Genomic DNA, 18,785 nt, shown 5'->3' with positions numbered 1-18,785 from the left:
ATAATGGGATTGATCAATATTTCCTACGAATTCGGTATAGTTTAACTTGCTACATACAAATATAAAAGGAAAAGTTATTAAAAAACTCAAGTAGGGAGGAAAGATTAGAGCAAAACCCTAATTCTCTTTGAAACTTGTTAGAGAAATCATCGGAACTCGCCGCTCATCGTCGTGCAATCGTGTGCCGTGCAATCATCGTGCCGTGCATTCGTTGTGCCATGGCGTGCTGTGTCGTGTCGTATAATCGCTAACGTCGCATCGTGCAATCTCCGTGTTATTTCTTCGTGTCGTGCAATCGTCGTGTCGTGTAATCGTCATGCCGTGCATTCGTTGTGTTGTGTCATGTCGTGTCGTGCCGTGCATCATAAACGTCGTTCCATGCAATTGATCTTTCTGTGTAGCATCGATCCTGATCTCTTGAAATATTGAATAATACACCCTCATTTGTGGTTTTTACTGTCATCATCTTTTAGGGTTTCTATGCTCACATCATCAAAAGGCATTCATCTTGAAACCCTAGTATTATTCATCTTGTGCATAATATATAATTAGAGATTCTTCTCCAATAACAATAACAAGATCTACACATTCTTTTGATTGTATTTGCTATGTTTTCTGTTATTAAATGAGGAAAAATAACAAAAAATTCATAGAAGGGAGTTCAAACTATAAGAAATTAAAAATGTTGCAGGAAAAAAGATTGAAATGATAGTTGATGAAGTTATCCAAGAAAAACATTGTTAAATCAACAGAGCCCGTAAAAATTACTGTAAAAAATATTGCAGGAAAACAAGGCAACAAAGAGGAAGTATGAAAGGTTGATTATAACGAAAGAGCCAATATGATTAGTTTTAAAACCAGATTACCAAACTCTTGATCCATGCTAAGAAGGAAGAAATCACAATCAGTAAAGAGAAAACTCTTGTAATCAGATAATTCATTTATGTTTTTAGTTTTTTAGCTTTTATTCAGAATGTTACGACTTCAAAATCATTCTAGGCCTGTCTAGAATGATCTTTTAAACTCGTGGTTTTTTTCCCATTTTTGGGAATTTTTAATAAAATGACGCTAAGTCGTTTTTCCCCAAAAAAAGAGAAAGCTCAACAAATAATAGTCCAATTAAATATTCATTACCTCTAAAACTGAAATTAATTGAAAAAAACAGAATATGAGGAGATAGTTAAATGGTTAGTATGCAATGAAGGAGCTGATGAAGGCTCTCAAATCCAAAATCTACACTATCAGAAGTAATTTAACATGGAAAGTCAACGAGGTATGAAATAATAAAGCATAAAAAAAATTCTAAAGACCATGTCTACAAAGAAAAGTGTATTTGGGGATATCCAAACAAATGTAGAGGTTCTCAACTCTCTTTTTGAATTTAAATTGACTTCTAAAGTAAAGGAGAAATGTATTAAAGACTAGGAGTTTGTAGTGGTTGAAAACTTCATTGTAAAAATAGAGTATCATTCTCAACTATCAAAGATGATCTAATTAAATAATAGGGAGAAAAAGGGCTTGAAAAAGTTTTACAAGAATGACTAAAATTTGAAAAAAATCCTGGAGAAATGACATTTTTACATGTAATTAAATTGTATAAAACTGAAAAAGTGGTCAGAAAAGATGAATCTACATAGCAGATCAAATGAATGGCCCAGATTTAGTTCAAGCTCTGGAACATTCCAGTCCACATGTACAATGTTGAAGCAATAAGTCATTTTGCAGGTACAATTGAAAAACCATTATATATGGAACAAATAATTGAAGGAGGATAACACTTGTCTTTTGCTAGAATTAGCATTCAAGTACACTCTAGGAGTGTCCTGCCAATGAAAATGACAGTTATTGACAGGAAAGGAAAACACAATGTCATGAAGATCTCTTATGAATCGATACCAATGATGTGTTCTTTCTGTAACACTTTCTTGCATAATAAATGTGATAAAGCTAAAAAGAAGAGCAGAAAAACCAGAAAAATCATGAAGCAGAAAAAAACAGAAAAAGAATAAAATAGAGGAGGTTAAACTCAAAGATCAAACAGTTGTAGAAGAAAGTAAGAAGGATTCTGGAAAAAGAGAAAGTAGTGAAGGATCTAAGCTATACACATTGAAAGACTTTGAAGAAAATTTTGAGATATGTTCGTAGAACCCTTTCACTTGGTATTTTCTATTTAAATCAGATGACTACCAATTATTGAGTTACTAAAATTGTGATTGGTGTGGTGATATTGATGACTAGAAAAGTATTCCAGGTTATGTAATCCTACTCAGGAATATGACTTTTACTTGGCTAACAAAAAAAACAATCTATTGTAACTTTGTCGACCTACGAGGCCAAGTATGTGACGGCCTCTTGGAGCGTGTGTCATTCAATATGACTTTCAAATTTACTAAGGCATTTGAGAGTGATCCGAGACGAAAGGAATGTGATCCGAGTTGATAACAAGTCGACGAACGAGTTGGCAAAGAACTCGGTTAATCACGGAAGGAGCAAACACATCGACATCCGATTTCATTCATCCGAGAACAAGTCATAGAAAGAAAGGTTGGGCTGAAGCATGTTGAAAATCGAGCTCAAACCGCTGACGTATTCACCAAGCCACTGCCGACCACATTGTTAGAGAGTTGTAATAAACTGATTGGAATGAGAGATGGAAAACATATTTAAGTTTAAGTGAAAATTTATTGAATAAACTTAAATTAAGAAGTTTTTTTATTTTATTTTATGTTTAGTAATCCTATAATAATAATAATAGTTTTAAGGGTGAGTGATTATCAAGAGATTTGTGACTTATTTTTTGGGGGGAAAAACGACTTAGCGTCATTTCATTAAAATTCCCAAAAATAGGAAAAAAAACCACGAGTTTAAGAGATAATTTTAGACAGGCCTAGAATAATTTTGAAGTCGTAACATTCTGAGTAAAAGCTAAAAAGCTAAAAAGCTAAAAACGTAAATGAATTATCTGATTACAATGTTTTCAATTCTATTGAGTTTAAAAGACGGTAAATTCCAGTTCTACAGATATTACAGTTCTGCTCCGTGCTTGGAATTCTTGTCCACATTCCCGCGAGGGTGCTGCAATCCGATACAATATCTTTCCATAACTGTTCAACGCTCCTGCAGGTTCTGTCATATACCCTTGCATTCCGTTCTTGTCAAATGTTATACACCATTGCTCCAAAGCCGCACTTGAAAACACGCTTGTTGCAAATCTATTTCCCTTTGGCTTTGAGTAGTGTTGCATCTTTGATTTCATTTCATTCGCTCGGAAAACTGATTAGCTTCAGACTTTTATAGAATCTGTCCCAAAGCTCTAAAGTAATACAACAGCTCCCGAATAGGTGATTTATGGTTTCTTCATTTCCTCTACATAGAAGACAGTTCGTAATTTATTTTGACATTTAATATTCATCATAATTTATTTTGACATTTGAAGAGGGCAAATATTTGAAAAGTTAAATACTCTGCCTATAAAAATTTGTAACAATTCATTTGAGATGAATAAGAACAAAATATCCCCTATTACTGTTAAGAGTTATCACTTGTATTCAATGAGTGAAAATTGATGGAATGCCAATGTAACTATATTCCGAAAAAAGACAGGCTTCAAGGATACAAGGATAAATGATGAAAGTGGATAAAGAAATGTGTTAATGAAAGTGGATCAAGAAATGTGTTAGGAAAACAACATTTTCCAAAAACTTAAAGCTGAATTGCAAATGACATTGTAATTAGAGTGGGTAATTCCAACCATAATGATTGTTGAAGGACTTAAATTAAGGAATTAATTTAGAAATTGAATTCTTATTAAATTGAAACTAAAAAGAAAATCAAATAAATATATTAAGTTTGATCATTATTCAATTTGTTTTAAAGTGAAATAAAAAATTACTTACCCAAAGAAGAAGATAAGGACGTCCATGAAAATGATTATCTTTATTATAAAAGATAATATAATTAATGATAAAGATTATGAATAATAAATTACTGTTAAAACTCCAAAACTCAATTTATTTTATGCATTTTTATTTGATTTTTTTATCAATTCATAAACAAACCAGTGTTTTGAGCTTATTTTCTAATATGGCGTTAGAAAATGATAAATCGCCGCCAAATGATGTACATTCAACCAATCAAGGAGTTGAGCCACAAACAGAGATCGAAAGCATTGCAGAAGTTACTCAAATGCTACGATATCGCAGATGGAGCCGAAGAGAGATTCTTGTGCTCATCCAAGGTAAAAACATGGCAGAAAGTCTGAGAAGGGAAAAACGTAGATCTACTTCATCAAATCAGGCGAAATCAAAATGGGAGGTCGTTTCGTCATTCTGTAAGAAAAATGGCATGAAAAAAAGAGCGGTTCAATGTCAGAAAAGGTGGAGTAAACTCATGGTAATTTTTAGAGAGATAAAAAAGAGGGAATCGGTAATAAAAGAGGTAGCTAAATCATTCTGGAACATGACATCAACTGAAAGAAGAGGGTTGAAACTACCCGGATTTTTTGATAAGGATGTTTATGATGCATTGGATGGAAAGCTCACTTCAATTACACTAAATCAAGTTATTTTGGAGGCAACAAATGATCAATGGCAAGAAGATGATGATACAAATGATGAGAATACATCAAAAGAGATACAAGTTGCAACACATGATCCAACAAAGAAAATATCAAGTATGTGTTTCCCTTTCCTAGAAATAAGTTTCTCCTTATGTGACATCTACTTTGATTTGATTGTGATATAAAAAAAACTGATTAAGTCATAACTTTTCTAAACTAATTATTAACTAAATAAGTAAATAATAAATCAACAATCCCTGCCAAAAACTAGAACATCAATGACTCTCATAGACTTTCTGAGTTCTTCAAATGTATCAAGTTTCAAAGTTTTTATCATAACATCTACAACCTGCTCACTTGACCTGCAATGTACGAGTTCCACAATACGTTTACTAGACAACTCTCTAATAAAATGATAATGTATAGGAATATGTTTGCTTCTCCCATGTAGCACTGTATTATTAGACAAACTAATAGTGGACTTTACTCTTCTTTTGAAAGTGATGAAGTGTTTCTAAAATTCCTCTCATCCAAATAGCTTGACAAACACAGGAAGTTGTAGCAACCAATTCGGTTTCAGTGGTGGATAGAGTTAAAATAGGTTGCTTGCTCATACTTGTTGTCCCTTTGGTGTATCTGATTATTCTCTTAACCAAATTCAGATGTAGTTCAGTAGATAATTTCATATACCGACTCACCAAACCAACTTGAACATTTGAAATATCTCAAGCTTCCAATCAACTTCTTGTAGCTATTAGAATCCACTTTAACTTTATCTTCATTCTTTTTAACCTTAGGCCCGAGAACAATGGGATTTCTACCAGAATTGCAATCCATCATTCCAAATCTTGCTAAAATTTCTCTTGCATACTTCTGTTGATTAATAGATATACCTTCATCACTTTAAACTATCACAACATCAAGAAAGAATTTCATTTTCCCAAATCTATCATTTCAAACTCTTTCTTCATAAATTCCTTAAAAACTGTAATCAACTCTTCATCATTCTCAGTAATTATCAAATCGTCAACCTAAAGACTTACCATCACCAATCTTTCTTTTGATTCATTTTTAACAAACAGGGGTAGGCTCCAAGGGACACATTTTAAAGCCTTGTTGAGTAAATTAGATTATACCATGCCCTTGATGTTTGTTTAAGGTCATACAATGCTTTCATTAACTTGTACACTTTATGTTCTTCACCTATTTTTGTAATGTCGGGTGGTTGATCAACAAAAATTTCTTCAATTAATTTTCTGTGAAGAAAAGCGCTCTTCACATCCTGATACATGTTCCATTTTTGTTAGGCTGACTTTGCAATCAACGGTCTCATAGTGTCCCATCTTGTCACAAGTGTGAAAACTTCATTATAATCAATTCAATGTTTCTTAGAGTATCCTTTGACCACTAGCCTTGCTTTGTATTTATCAATCTCATCGAGCTCATTTAGCTTGGTTTTAAAAACCCATTTAACACCAATGCTTTAGCATTCTTTGGTAGCTCCATAAGTTCTCATGTCTAATTCTTTTCTATTGATTGAATTTCTTCCTTCATAGTCATAGGGCACTTCAAGCTTTTGGTAGCTTCTTCATATGTTAAAGGGTCCAACTTTATATACATGGTTACATCATCCCCACTAACATAGTCTTGAAGTCATGTGGAGTACTTCTCTTTTCTCTTCTATTTCTTTCAGGTGGAGTAAGACTTTAGTCAGTTGAGTCATTTGAATCTTTATTAAAACTTGACTCTTGACTGGAGCTATAAGAAGTGATAACAATAGGAACATTAGCAAATATAATTTCATTTCTAGTTTGAATAACTTTTTCCAATTCCTCATTTTCAGAGTCATATTTAGGAACATAATCTTTCCATTCATGTTCTGCTCCATCTTTATATTCATCTTCATCCCCCTTTCATCCTTTTTTCCCTCAAAAACTACATATTAAGTGACTATCACCCTTTTTGACTTAGGATCATATAATTGATAAGCCTTTGATTCTTTGCTAAAACAAATCAAGACACATTTCAGACTCTTATAATCCAAATTCACTCTTCTTTGATCTGGTATGTGTATGTAGGTTACACAACCAAATACCCTAAAGTGCCTAACAGGTGGTATATTATTATTTCTACTCCTTTAGGGGTTTTATTCTCAAGAGCTGTAGTGTAGCTTCTAATTAACACATGTACACAACAATTGACAGCCACTAGTCAAAAACCTTTTGACATCATTCTTTCTGACATAACACATCTAACTGAGTTCATAATTGTCCAATTTGTTTTCTCGGCAATCCCATTTTATTGGGGGAGTGTAAACATCTGTCAATTGTATTTTGATACCTTTCATTTCACAAAAAATGTTAAATTCTTTTAAGATGAACTCACTACCTCTATCCATACGAAGACTTGACACCACTTCATCATTATCTCTTTCATTTAGAGCTATAAATACTTTAAATTTATCTAGAGCTTCTGATTTTTCCACTAAAAAATATACCTCAATTTTCTACAAAAATCGCCAATAAAAGTAATAATATACCTTTTGCGGCTGGTTGAAGTTGGTGATATTAGTCCACAAATATCAGAGTGAGCAAGTTTCAATCTTCTGGATGTTCTCCAAGTACTCTTCCTCGGTATTTTGTTTCTGGGTTGTTTTCTCACACAACAGTGAAAACACTTCTTCTCTGGAATCTTCATAGTAGTCACACCCTCAATCATACCCTATGTTTGCATGATTTGGAGGTTTTAGAGTTGGTGTGTCCAAATCTGCAATGCCATAAATGGATAGTTTCTTCAATCACAGTTTGATGGTAGGTCTCCAATGAATGTTCATTCTTTTCTTCTCCAAAAATTGGCTTAGCTGTAAGCTTAATGATTATGTTTTTGACCATTTTGCAACAAAAAAACAAACCATTTTTGGGATGGTAGTCTGCATTCCCCATTTTCAACCAATATAGTTATTTCATTCTATTGGAGTTGTCCCATACTAAGTAGGTTACACTATAGTTCAGGAATATAATACACATTAGAAATGGTTTGTTTATCTCTTCCCATAGTCAACCTTGTATTTCCTTTCCCAACTATAGCCAAACTTACTCAATTTCCCAAATGAACACAACTTAACCGTGTGTATAAAACTTTGATCAAGTTGATAGAACAAAGTTTTATTGTCACTCATATGTTTGAGCATCCAGATTCAATTATCCATTCCATATTCCCTTTAGAGCTTTCTGATTCAGTAATTGTCATTAACAACATTTCTTCTTCCTTTTCTACCTTTGTATAGTTTTCATTGTCCCAACTTGGACATTCGAAATGAAAGTGCCCCAATTTGTGACATTTATAGCATTCAATAGTGACTTTATCCAAGCTTCTGCCTCAACCCCTTTCTCTTGACCCCATATGGCCTATTCCTCTACCATATTTAGTCTCTTCGACCTTCAAAGCATGATCTTCTTCCACATTCATTTTCTTGAATTTTTGTTCATGTACAGCCAATGAGCTCTACAGCTCATCAATACTCATTGTAGTTGTGTCTCAGACCTCCTCGATCGATATTACCACATACGTAAACCTTTCGATAAGAGTTCTCAAGATTTTTTCAACAACCTTGGAGTTTAGAGTAACCTCCCCATTGCTTCTTATTTGTTTGCCACGACCATCACCCTAGAAAAGTATTCTTTAATCGACTCAGTGTTCTTCATTTCTAGAAGCTTAAAGTCCCTCCGCAGGGTATTCAACATCGATTTCTTGACCTTCTCATTACCCCATACTTTGTCTTCAAGGATTCCCAAATAATTCTGGATGTTTTTCTGTCCAAAATCTGCTCTTTTATTTATCAAGAAATGTCTAAGAACAAGATATGTTTAAGAACAAGATATGTTTTACCCTACAATCCTTCATTCTTAGTTCGTCCAGTTGTGTCTGTTTTGTCTGGTTGAACGTTGTCCCTTTTTTCCGGCTCCTCGAACCCTCATTCAATTAACCCCCACAATCCCTTCGCCTTCAGCAAATCAGCTCATTCCAATGGTCATAGTGTGGCCCGTCGAATGCGAGTAACCTCGTTAAACTTGACTCGCCATTTTCGTCTCCCATTTCTCAAGATCACGACTTGTTTCTCAACGTAGACACAAGTTCGTATAATCTCTTCTTCAATTGAACCGCAGCTCGAAATTCTTCTCCTCTCTCGGTGATGGTCAAAAATAAGCTCTGATATCAAATGATATAAAAGACTATGTCCTCTTATGAGATTCAATACAACAATCAAAAGTAAAAAAATGAAAGATATTCAATACATTGAGTAAGAAAATTTGAAAACAATAAATCTTACGATTTGAAAAAGAAAGAAAAACAAGTTCGGTAGGTAATTTTAGTCTTTAGTTAACTTGATTATATTTATATATATGTTTACTTTTAATATTAAACACTTCACAATCAATCTTGAAATCACATTGTCATTTTTATTGTTCATGTTCTACCAAACAATCATATTTCTTTCAGTTAAAATATAAACTCTGTACATTGCATTATTATGCAGAATTGCTATTTTGGCAATTTAGATGGATATGAATTATGAAGTAATTTATAATTAAAGAAAAACTGAAGTATTCTAATAAGTGAAATAAAATTTATTATTTACATTTCAAATTTCAGGTGTGGATAAGAAGGAACAAGTAATAAACTGCCAAGAAGAAGCATCATCGGAGGAGTCATACAAAAGAAGAAGGTTTTCCCAGAATGAGAATGAAGATTTCAACATGGAGTCTCAGTTGATCGAATCTATTGGTCAGATATACAACATACTGAAAACATATTTTGAAGCAAACAATGTGACAGAGAAAAGCAAGGAGCATAAAAGTGCATTGGTTAATGCTTTAAACAAGATAGGAGATGCACTTGAAATGATTGCAGACAAACTCTAGACTAAAATTGGTTTTATAAGAATGTTGTCCTCTTCTAATTGTTTTCATTTTCAATTTCAGATTTGACTTGAACCTTAATTTAAAATGTTTCTGAACTATTAGTTATTTGGATTGAACATGGGAGTTAAGTCATAAACTAATTTTACAAAATATTTAAGTTTACCTTTAGAAGATATTGCTCTCTCTCACCCCCTGCTTTAGCATTCATACTTGTGACAATTTTCCTTGTTACTCCATCTCATATTGTATTATATTGGTCCTAGCCTGCTTATTTCTCAATTTAAATGAATAAACATCATTAAAAATGACTTCAAATAAATGCTTTGATCAATTTTAGAAATAATATGACTAAATACAAAGCAAAGTTCATACATTGTACTATAAGAAATGAAAAAAAGGGGGAAAAAAGAAAAAAAAAATCATTCAAACTACCCTTACCTTCTGTGGCCAAGTTTTTTTTAGCGATGTATATGAGTACTGTTTTACGAGTAATAATCAGTATAGTGTGTGCAAAATCATAAGTAGAATGGAAAAAAATGCCAGTAATTAAACTTACTTTAAACAAGCTAAATATTTATATTTTCTTTACTATTGTAAACATAACAATATAGGTAAAAGAAAGACCTAACTCCAAATAGGCCCAAAAAATCACTATATTGAAAAAGAAATATGTTTTCACTTGAACTTAATAATAAACAACATGGTTTGAAAAAGTAACCATGGAAAATGCTCTAAACATTGTGATATGAGATAATTCATATCCTTCAAACACATTCCAAACAACTTACCAAGTAATTAAGAAGGCAAAGTGGAATTTATTTTTTAAAAGAAAAAAAATGTATTTGTCTAGAAGTGAATTGTGAATGAATCTGAAATTGGATGAGGGTATTCCAGCTATATTGTTTATTGAAGGGCTTAAACCAAGAAAATGAATCAAGAACTTCTAACTCTTATAAAATTGAGATAAGTATATATTTTTTATATTAAATTCCTACTAACATTAAATAAAAAGAAAAAAATAGTCAAACAAATCTATAAAGTTTTAAAAGTTAATGATTTTCCAAACATCAAATTATAATTAAATGTATACAAGTAATTTCTTAACCAAAAAAGATAAGGAGGACCATGACAGCAATTATAAAATATTATAAAAGATAATGATATAAAAGAATAAAGATTCTAAATAATAAATGGCCATTAAAAAAAACTCAATATCTTTTATGCAAATTTTGTAAAACTTGTTGAGATTCCATAAAAAAAAAATCAGGGTTTTGAACTCATCCTTCTATAGCGTCAAAAAATGATGAATCGACAAATGATCTTCATTCAACAGACAACAGTGTTGAACTACAAGACGAGATTCAAGGGATTGCGGAAGTTTCTAAAAGGCCACAACATCCCAAATGGAGCATAAGAGAGACCCTAGTGCTCATAGAGGGTAAAATCGCGGAAGAAAGTCATAGGAGAAACGTTGAACAAAAATCTAATTTAAATATTTCAGAAAATCAAACTGCATCAAAATGGGAAGTCATCTCATCCTTCTGCACAAAAAATGGTATGAAAAGAGGGGCGATTCAATGCCAGAATAGGTGGAGTAAGGTAATGAAAACTTTTAGGAAGGTAAAAGTAAGGGAATCAGTGAAGAAAGAGGAAGATAAATCATTCTGGAATATGACACCTAAAGAAAGAAAAGTGATTAAGCTTCCGGGATTTTTTGATAAGGAAGTTTATGATGTATTGGATGGAAATCCATGGCGTGCCTCTGCAATTCCATTAAATCAAGTTGCAACAAATGACTCATCAAAGAAACTACCAAGTACGTGTTTTCCTACAAATAAGTTTTTCATTTTCTAATATACTTTTTGTGGCATAAATAAATAGATTCATAATAAATTCAACGAAAAAAATTAAGAAAAAAACTAAAATTTTAATGGTACAATCAACTAATGAAATAGGACGTAATTAGTAAATTGATAAAATTCATCTAGTCGAATTATTTAAGAATTTGAATAGGAGTCTAAAGATTTATTTATTGAATTGACAGAACTACTTCAAGATCTAATGATTTATGTTAAAGAACTTTATCTTGTTATACTAAATAAGTTGTGGATCTATCATTATGGCATTTGTTTTTCACAAACAAAGCAAAGGAAAAGAGTGAAAAATATTCATAATGGATGAGGATTAGAGAGTCCATAACTATTTTAGTTTTGGAAAAAACAGAGCATTACTTTGACAAAATGAAAAGAGCAGTGAAAAATGCAACAATAACAACCAAGGTAGAAAGATAAATGGAAAACAAGAAATCTTAACCTTTTTGAAAAAGAAAACAAACAAGTTAAGGTAACCAAAACAAAGATAGACAAGTTATTCTCAAAAATTGAGATTAAATATGGGACATTTAGCCTAGAGTTAACTTGATTATTTGTCTATATATACCAACTTTTAATCTGATTATACAGCACTTCTGATACACACCACTTCACAATCAAACTTTGATTCACACTGTCTCTTCCATTTTTCATGCTCTATCAAACACACTTATATTTCTTTCGGTCCAAATCTAATAATCAATTGCAATAAAAGAGTATATCAGGATGTTTTATAAGAGAATCATTCATTTAGCTTCCAAAATGTTTCTAAACTTTATACATTGCATTATGTTGCAGAATTGTTATTTTGATAATTCAGATGCATATATCAACTCAAGTAATTCAACATTCAAAAAAAGAGAAGCATTTTAAGAATTCTGATTATTATTTTGCCTTTTAAGTTTCAGGTATGGAAAAGAATGAACCAGTAAACTGTCATGAAGAAGCAGCATCTAAGGAAGTGTGTAAAAGAATAAGATTATCTGAGAATGGGAATTCCGAGTTGATCAATGTTCTTCGTCAAAGCCAAGACACACTGAAATCATTTGTTGAAGCAAACAATGTCGAGAAAAACAATGAACAGGATAATGACTTGGTTACAACTTTAAAGAAGATAAGAGATGCCCTTGGAAGGATTGCACACAAACTTTAGGCCAAAGTTGGTTTCATGATGTTGTTCAAGCTCTTTGTTATTCTAAATGTTTTCCTTTTTCTTTCTGATTAGAACCTGAATTTATTATGTTCTGGAAGACTAGTTAGGTCAATGTACATGGGAGTTAAGTCATAAACTAGTTTTAAAGAACATTTTAGTTGGCCTATATCATAACTTAGATGCCTCGTTTTTTTTTTCTCTAAATATTAAAACTTCATTAATAAATAAGATTGTCCAACAAACTTGAAAAAGAAAGACGAATCTCTATCTTAACCATGGATCACCAATTAACACAAGACTTGATCGACATATCGTTGTCTAGTTTATTAATAAGCTAAATATTATGTTTATTTACATGCAAGAGGGGTTATTTCTATAGATCGGTATGTGATGAGCATTTATTAGGAATTTTATTCATCAATTTTATCATTTTCCTAAATTTGGGAAATGCAATCTGAAATTCTGTTTTCAAAATATTGCTCCAATTCAATTCAAATCATCATGATATACATCCATTCAATCAATCAATTTTGGACAAAGCAAAGCAGTTAATCAACACATTCAAACTCAAGAATAGCAGCAATTCATGAATAAAAAAATTAGAAATTGATTGCATTGAACTAAAACTAGATTTTCATCTAAATTCATACAAATCAACTGATTAATTCTAGCTGAAATTGAATCAACATCTTACAGAGTTTGTAGGGGCAGAGGCGTGGCTGTTGAAGCTCACGAAGATATCGTCTTCCACTTGATGGATATTGTTCTTCGGTTTTCTTTCCATACATCTCATTTCCTCCAGATTATGATTCTCGATCTTTCTTGTATTGGCTCTCAAAGCTTCGAACCAACATATATAACCAAGAATCTTACATTATCATTCATTCAGATCATTTCAATGTGGTCTTCTTCGTGATAAATTCATCATTTCCTGGTTGCAAAAATACACAACAATTAGGCATCTAGGCTACTTCCAAACTAAGAAAGTTTTGTATCCCAATGTTATTCAGGAACATCTAAATAAGGGAAAAATAGATTATTAAAATAATGTGAAAGAGAAAAAGAAACAAATAAAGTCTAAAAAGAATAAAACCGATACAGAATAAATCAAGAGATGTTATTTCTGTTAGACTTTAATTTAAATATATTTCTTCCATATTTATAAATGGAATGAATTTTATACATGTAGTATGTAGAATGCACATTGTAATCTACCTTTTTATATTATTGTTTCCCTATTTATTTATTTATTTTTTTTGCATTCCCCATCCTTTTATGTAATAATCTTACGTTTATTGTGTTCCTTCCTTTTCTAATAAAAAGTTAACCTTCTAAATATAAAGAATGTACATTGTAATTTACAACATTATTCAATAGAAATAAAATATTATCTCATCTTTCTTCCTTAATTCAATTGAGGCAAATTTAATAGTATCAAAGCTCTCGACACCCTCATAAAATTAACCTAGCCTATCGAATGCAAGACTAATGGGGACTTGTCCAAAAGGCCCAAGTCCCATTTCCCCAAAATGGGGAGATTGAAAGACAAAATGGATATGTTTACGTGGATTTGCTCGAATCGATGTCGATGTGGTCCCAGCATTAAACACGAAGGGAATAATAGCTTACATATTCTCATTCCATTTGAAGTAAACAATCTCTATAGAGAAATTAATGAACATGATAAGAACTTAGTTGCTGCTTTAAACAAAATAGGAGATGCCCTTGGAAGGATTGTAAACAAACTCTGGGCTAAAGTTGGTTTTATCATTTATGATACTGTTCAAGCTCTTTGCTCTTCTAAATGTTTTTCATTTTCTTTTTTGACTAATAAGATGAATTTAAGATTTTTCTGGAAGATTGGTTAGGTAAAATGAACATGGAGTCAAATCATAAACTAGTTTTAAAGAACTTTTAAGATGACTTATATCATAACATAGACACCTGATTATCTTTTTTTTCTTTCTAAATAATAAACAATATTGTCTCACAAATTTGAAAAAAAAAAAGACAAAACCCTATAAAAGCATATGTTATAATTGAACATTGATGTCACAAGACCTATACACGAGATGCAGGAAACCAAGTATGAGAAAATTCATCGACTTAATCCCAAAATTGATCAATGTCTCCGTCTTAACCATGGATTGCCAATTAACAAAACTCTTCCCCAAGAAAAAACTAGTTAATCATTCAAGGTTTAAAGATATCGTTGTCTAGTTTTTTAATAAGATAAATAGCATGTTTATTGACATGCAAGAGAAGTTATTTCTATACGCGATAAGCATTAATAGGAATCTAGAACATTAAGTTTAATATGAAAAAACGCAAGTTCAAATTCTGTTTTCAAAATATGTTCCAATTCAATTCAAATCTTCGTCAAATACATTACATTCAATCAATCTATTTTGGAAGAAACCTACAGGTAATCAACACATTCTAACTCAAGAATAAGAGCAATTCATCAAAAGAATTAGAAACCGAGAACATTGAACTAAAACTAGAATTTCATAAAAATTAGCTAATCAATAGCATCTGAAATTGAATCAACATCTTACCTAGGTTTGTAGGGACGTTTGGTGCCGAGGCATAGCTGTTGAAGCTCACGAAGATCACCTGTCTTCTGTCTTTCGGCAACAATAGCAGTAGAATGCCAAGGAATCTCCGGAGAGTTTAAGTCTCTCTCTCACTATGCACCTCAAGAACTGTTCAACGGAGATGCCTTGGAGGAATTTTATCCAAATTTCCTGGTCCTTCAATCGGTAGCAAAGGCCTCTAGGCTCGGATGGAAAACCCTCGCGTCTCACATCGGATCGAACTCAGGGTTTTTCTTCGCAAGAAACCATCTTTGCAACCCTCCAGATCAACCTTCAACCGTCATTCGACGTAAACACAATCGGATGACTAAGCATGACAAATTTCCGGGTTTTGGGATCGGACCTAATTTTGCCCCTGGAAAAAATGGGTATTTAAATTATCCGAAATATTGATAGGTACCGAACCAAGTTTTTTTAAAACCATTTATTTTTTTACTTATTTAACACATTTCAACAGGTTAATATATTTTTAGTTTTTAAATATAATTGGAATGAAATTGAAATTTTTTTAATATTTTAAATTATTAGATGATACATTCAAAAAAAATTAATATGTTTTAAAATTTAAGAAATTATTTAATAAAAATAATTATAAATATTATATAAAATAAAATAAAACAAACAAACCGTCCTATAAATAATATTTTAAAAAGTACATATATATTAAGAAATCCTCATTTTTCCTAAATCATCCATAGTCTTCCTTCTCACTTATTCTCATCTCTTATTCTCTCTTATTTTTAGTTTTTTTTTTCTGCCATTTCACTCTAAGTTAAGTATAGTTCATTATGTAATAATGGAATTGTATGTAAAAGAGAAGAGCTTCTGATGCTAGGTCTGAGAATCAGAAAAAATATTTTTTTAATTATCGAAATTTCTTTCAAATACTCGGAACAGAACCAGACCCGATTCAGACCCAAACCGGAATCGACCGGTTCCGACCCGAAATTATCCAGAACCGAAAAGTAAAAAAATTACCCAAACTGATCGGTTTGGTTCCTTTGGGTACCCGACCCATCGGGGGCAAAAATGTCATGCCTACGGATGACCTTCTTCAGAGTCAGCCGCGATATAACATAGTTTTCAAATAAATAATATATTATTTACAATATTTAATTTTGTATCTTCATTTTATTAATTAGTGAATCAAAAATATCAAGAAAGATACCCATAAAAGAATAGAGATGTGGCATAAGTACTATTATCGAAGTAATTTCATAAAGTCATTTGGTTTACAATATCTGTAAATACTCTGTTGGTATGAAAAATCTTAATTTTAATCGACTCTCGAGTTTTCCAATAAATTGACCATCCAATAATATCTGTAGCCTCTTCTAATTCGATCAGGTTACCATAAGTAGGACTATATCATAAATTTATGCAATCTTATTCAATTATTCATACTTGACAATATCCATTACTTAAATAATATCCCTCAAACCATGGTTTGGTTATTTGGACAACTCTTACCAATAATATCCACCAGATCGTTATGAATGTAAATTCACTATTCGAATTGTTGAACGATGATACATATGTTACATATGATAACTTTACGTCAATTCAAAGTCATAATCTGCAAGAGAGTTTCTCTCCAACTTGTACAAATTAAGAATAAAAATATTTTAATAGATGATTAGGTGGGATATGTTTGATCCAATCTAATAAGGGATGTAAATGGTTTAGAAAAACTAGTTTGATGCAAAATCTATAAGTTACAAATGATCAAAAATTAAATTTTTGATAAGGGCAAGAAAGAAATGATAGTGGATGACAATGTTATTTGTGAGACTCTGGTGAAAATTGATATGATCATGATAAAACCGAAAAATTAATTGATTTGGGGGCACATATACCAAATCAGGTGCAACCACTCAAATGTTGTTTAGAATAATCTATGTTTAGCCGGACCCCTAGTTGAAAAAAACAAATATTTTATTTTTTAATTTAACTTGTATGTTTTATTGAAAACATAATATATAGTATGTTTTAATTCCAATTCTTAATATTAAAGGGTCAACTAAATTTAAGAATTAGAATTGACCCTCCATGAAAGAATAGGGAGAATCTTGTTTCATCTTTTTCATCTTTACATCAGGGAAATATCTAATATATATACATTATAAAAGATTAATAAGGAAACTAATAATATAATAACGATATTATTTTATATTCCTAATATAAAGATTATTTCCATAATCTATGATATTATTTTATATGCCTAATATAAAGATTATTTCCATAATCTATCTTACCTCCGCAGTCGAAACGGGAGCTTTGCAAACGCTGAGACTGGCCCAAAAATCATCAAATAAAATCTTAGGCAGACATTTAATAAAAATATCTGCAATTTGGTATCGGGATGACACATGCAAGACACGAACTTCACCCCGTTGGACTTTCTCACGAACGAAGTGAATGTCCATTTCAATATGTTTAGTGCGCTGATGTTGTACCGGATTACTAGAGAGGTAAATAGCACTAACATTATCGCAATAAACTAAGGTTTCCTGTGTAACCGAACATCTGAGTTCTAATAATAAGTTTCGGACCCAACATGATTTCGAGACGACATTTGCAACCCCTCTATACTCTACTTCAGCACTAGACTTTGACAAAGTATGTTGCCTTTTAGAAGACCAAGAAATCAAATTATCTCCAAGAAAGACACAATAACCTGATATAGATCGACCAGTATCAGGACACCCGTCCCAATCAGCATCCGTATAAGAAATAAGGGAAGTAATAGATGATTTGTATAACTGCAAACCATAATCAGCAGTGCCTTGAATATAACAGATGATTCGTTTTAAGGCATTCATGTGAGCAACTTGAGGAGCATGCATAAACAAGCAAACTTGTTGTACAACATAAGAAATGTTCGGACGAGTGAATGTCAAGTACTTTAACGCCCCACATAAAGAACGATAAGAGATAGGATCTCCATAAAAAATGCCGGATTGAGTGCTCATCTTTCCTTTAGAATCAACAGGAGTGGAAGCTGGATTACAATCTGTCATACCTGCTTTCTTAATAATGTCATGAGCATATTTCGTTTGAGACAAGAACAAACAATTCTTGTGTCGGGTAACAGCAATGCCTAAGAAATAACTCAAAGGACCCAAATCTTTCATTGCAAATTCAGTGCTAAGTTGAGAAATGACATATTTCCGAAGGGACTCTAAAGAAGCAGTGAGCACAAAATATCATCAACATAAAGAAGAATGTAAGCAGTGTCATGATCATGGCGATAAATGAATAAAGAAGTATCCAATTTGCTGTGATTAAAGCCAATTGATGCAGCAAAATCAGTAAAACGTTGATACCAAGCGCGGGGTGCCTGTTTCAAACCATAGAGAGACTTTCTCAAAAGACATACATGATCAGGACGAGCCGAATCTTTAAACCCCAAAGGTTGATACATGTATACTGTTTCATTCAAGTTGCCATGTAAGAAGGCATTCTTCACATCCAATTGATGAATAGACCAAGACTTGGATAAAGCAATGCTAAGAACCATCCGTATAGTTGCCGGTTTCACAACCAGACTGAAAGTTTCATCACAGTCAATCCCTTTTCTTTGAGTTTTCCCATCACCAACAAGACGAGCCTTATGTCTCTCAAAAGAACCATCAGATCTTGTTTTATGCCGAAAAATCCAAAGCGAACGAATAATATTTACAT

The 18,785-nt window shown here is 32.1% G+C and overlaps 3 protein-coding genes across 3 annotated transcripts; 2 read left to right on the top strand and 1 right to left on the bottom strand.

The window, feature by feature from the left end:
- The first annotated feature begins 4,083 nt into the window (after positions 1-4,083).
- Positions 4,084-9,480, top strand: LOC124944871 (trihelix transcription factor ASR3-like). The gene is made up of 2 exons (XM_047485218.1): positions 4,084-4,672; positions 9,212-9,480. Exons 1-2 carry the CDS (start codon positions 4,084-4,086, stop codon positions 9,478-9,480), a joined length of 858 nt encoding a protein of 285 aa, XP_047341174.1.
- A 1,602-nt stretch (positions 9,481-11,082) lies between these two features.
- LOC124944870 (trihelix transcription factor ASR3-like) lies at positions 11,083-12,504 on the top strand. Its single transcript, XM_047485217.1, has 2 exons — positions 11,083-11,296; positions 12,260-12,504. The coding sequence occupies exons 1-2, from the start codon at positions 11,083-11,085 to the stop codon at positions 12,502-12,504; spliced, it is 459 nt and encodes a 152-aa protein (XP_047341173.1).
- Positions 12,505-17,134: 4,630 nt separating this feature from the next.
- On the bottom strand, positions 17,135-18,235 carry LOC124944869 (uncharacterized mitochondrial protein AtMg00810-like). The gene is made up of 3 exons (XM_047485215.1): positions 17,486-18,235; positions 17,323-17,393; positions 17,135-17,207 (listed from the first exon to the last, which is right to left on the bottom strand). Exons 1-3 carry the CDS (start codon positions 18,233-18,235, stop codon positions 17,135-17,137), a joined length of 894 nt encoding a protein of 297 aa, XP_047341171.1.
- Between the last annotated feature and the right edge of the window lie 550 nt (positions 18,236-18,785).

The sequence above is a fragment of the Impatiens glandulifera genome, chromosome 7, assembly GCF_907164915.1.
Source record: "Impatiens glandulifera chromosome 7, dImpGla2.1, whole genome shotgun sequence".
Classification (NCBI taxonomy): Eukaryota; Viridiplantae; Streptophyta; class Magnoliopsida; order Ericales; family Balsaminaceae; genus Impatiens; species Impatiens glandulifera.
Note: the sequence above shows the minus strand (reverse complement) of the source record. Positions and strands in the feature narration are given on the sequence as shown.

Bases quoted from the DNA above. Each gene is read 5' to 3' on its own strand.
- LOC124944871 (XM_047485218.1), top strand. From the start codon at position 4,084: ATGGCGTTAGAAAATGATAAATCGCCGCCAAATGATGTACATTCAACC. The intron at 4,673-9,211 runs GTATGTGTTTCC...TTCAAATTTCAG, and splicing joins TCCAACAAAGAAAATATCAA to GTGTGGATAAGAAGGAACAA.
- LOC124944870 (XM_047485217.1), top strand. From the start codon at position 11,083: ATGAAAACTTTTAGGAAGGTAAAAGTAAGGGAATCAGTGAAGAAAGAG. The intron at 11,297-12,259 runs GTACGTGTTTTC...TTTAAGTTTCAG, and splicing joins CTCATCAAAGAAACTACCAA to GTATGGAAAAGAATGAACCA.
- LOC124944869 (XM_047485215.1), bottom strand. From the start codon at position 18,235: ATGAAAGATTTGGGTCCTTTGAGTTATTTCTTAGGCATTGCTGTTACC. The intron at 17,394-17,485 runs GTTCGTGTCTTG...TTTTTGGGCCAG, and splicing joins AGAAAGTCCAACGGGGTGAA to TCTCAGCGTTTGCAAAGCTC. The intron at 17,208-17,322 runs GCATATAAAATA...TATATATATTAG, and splicing joins GGAAATAATCTTTATATTAG to ATATTTCCCTGATGTAAAGA.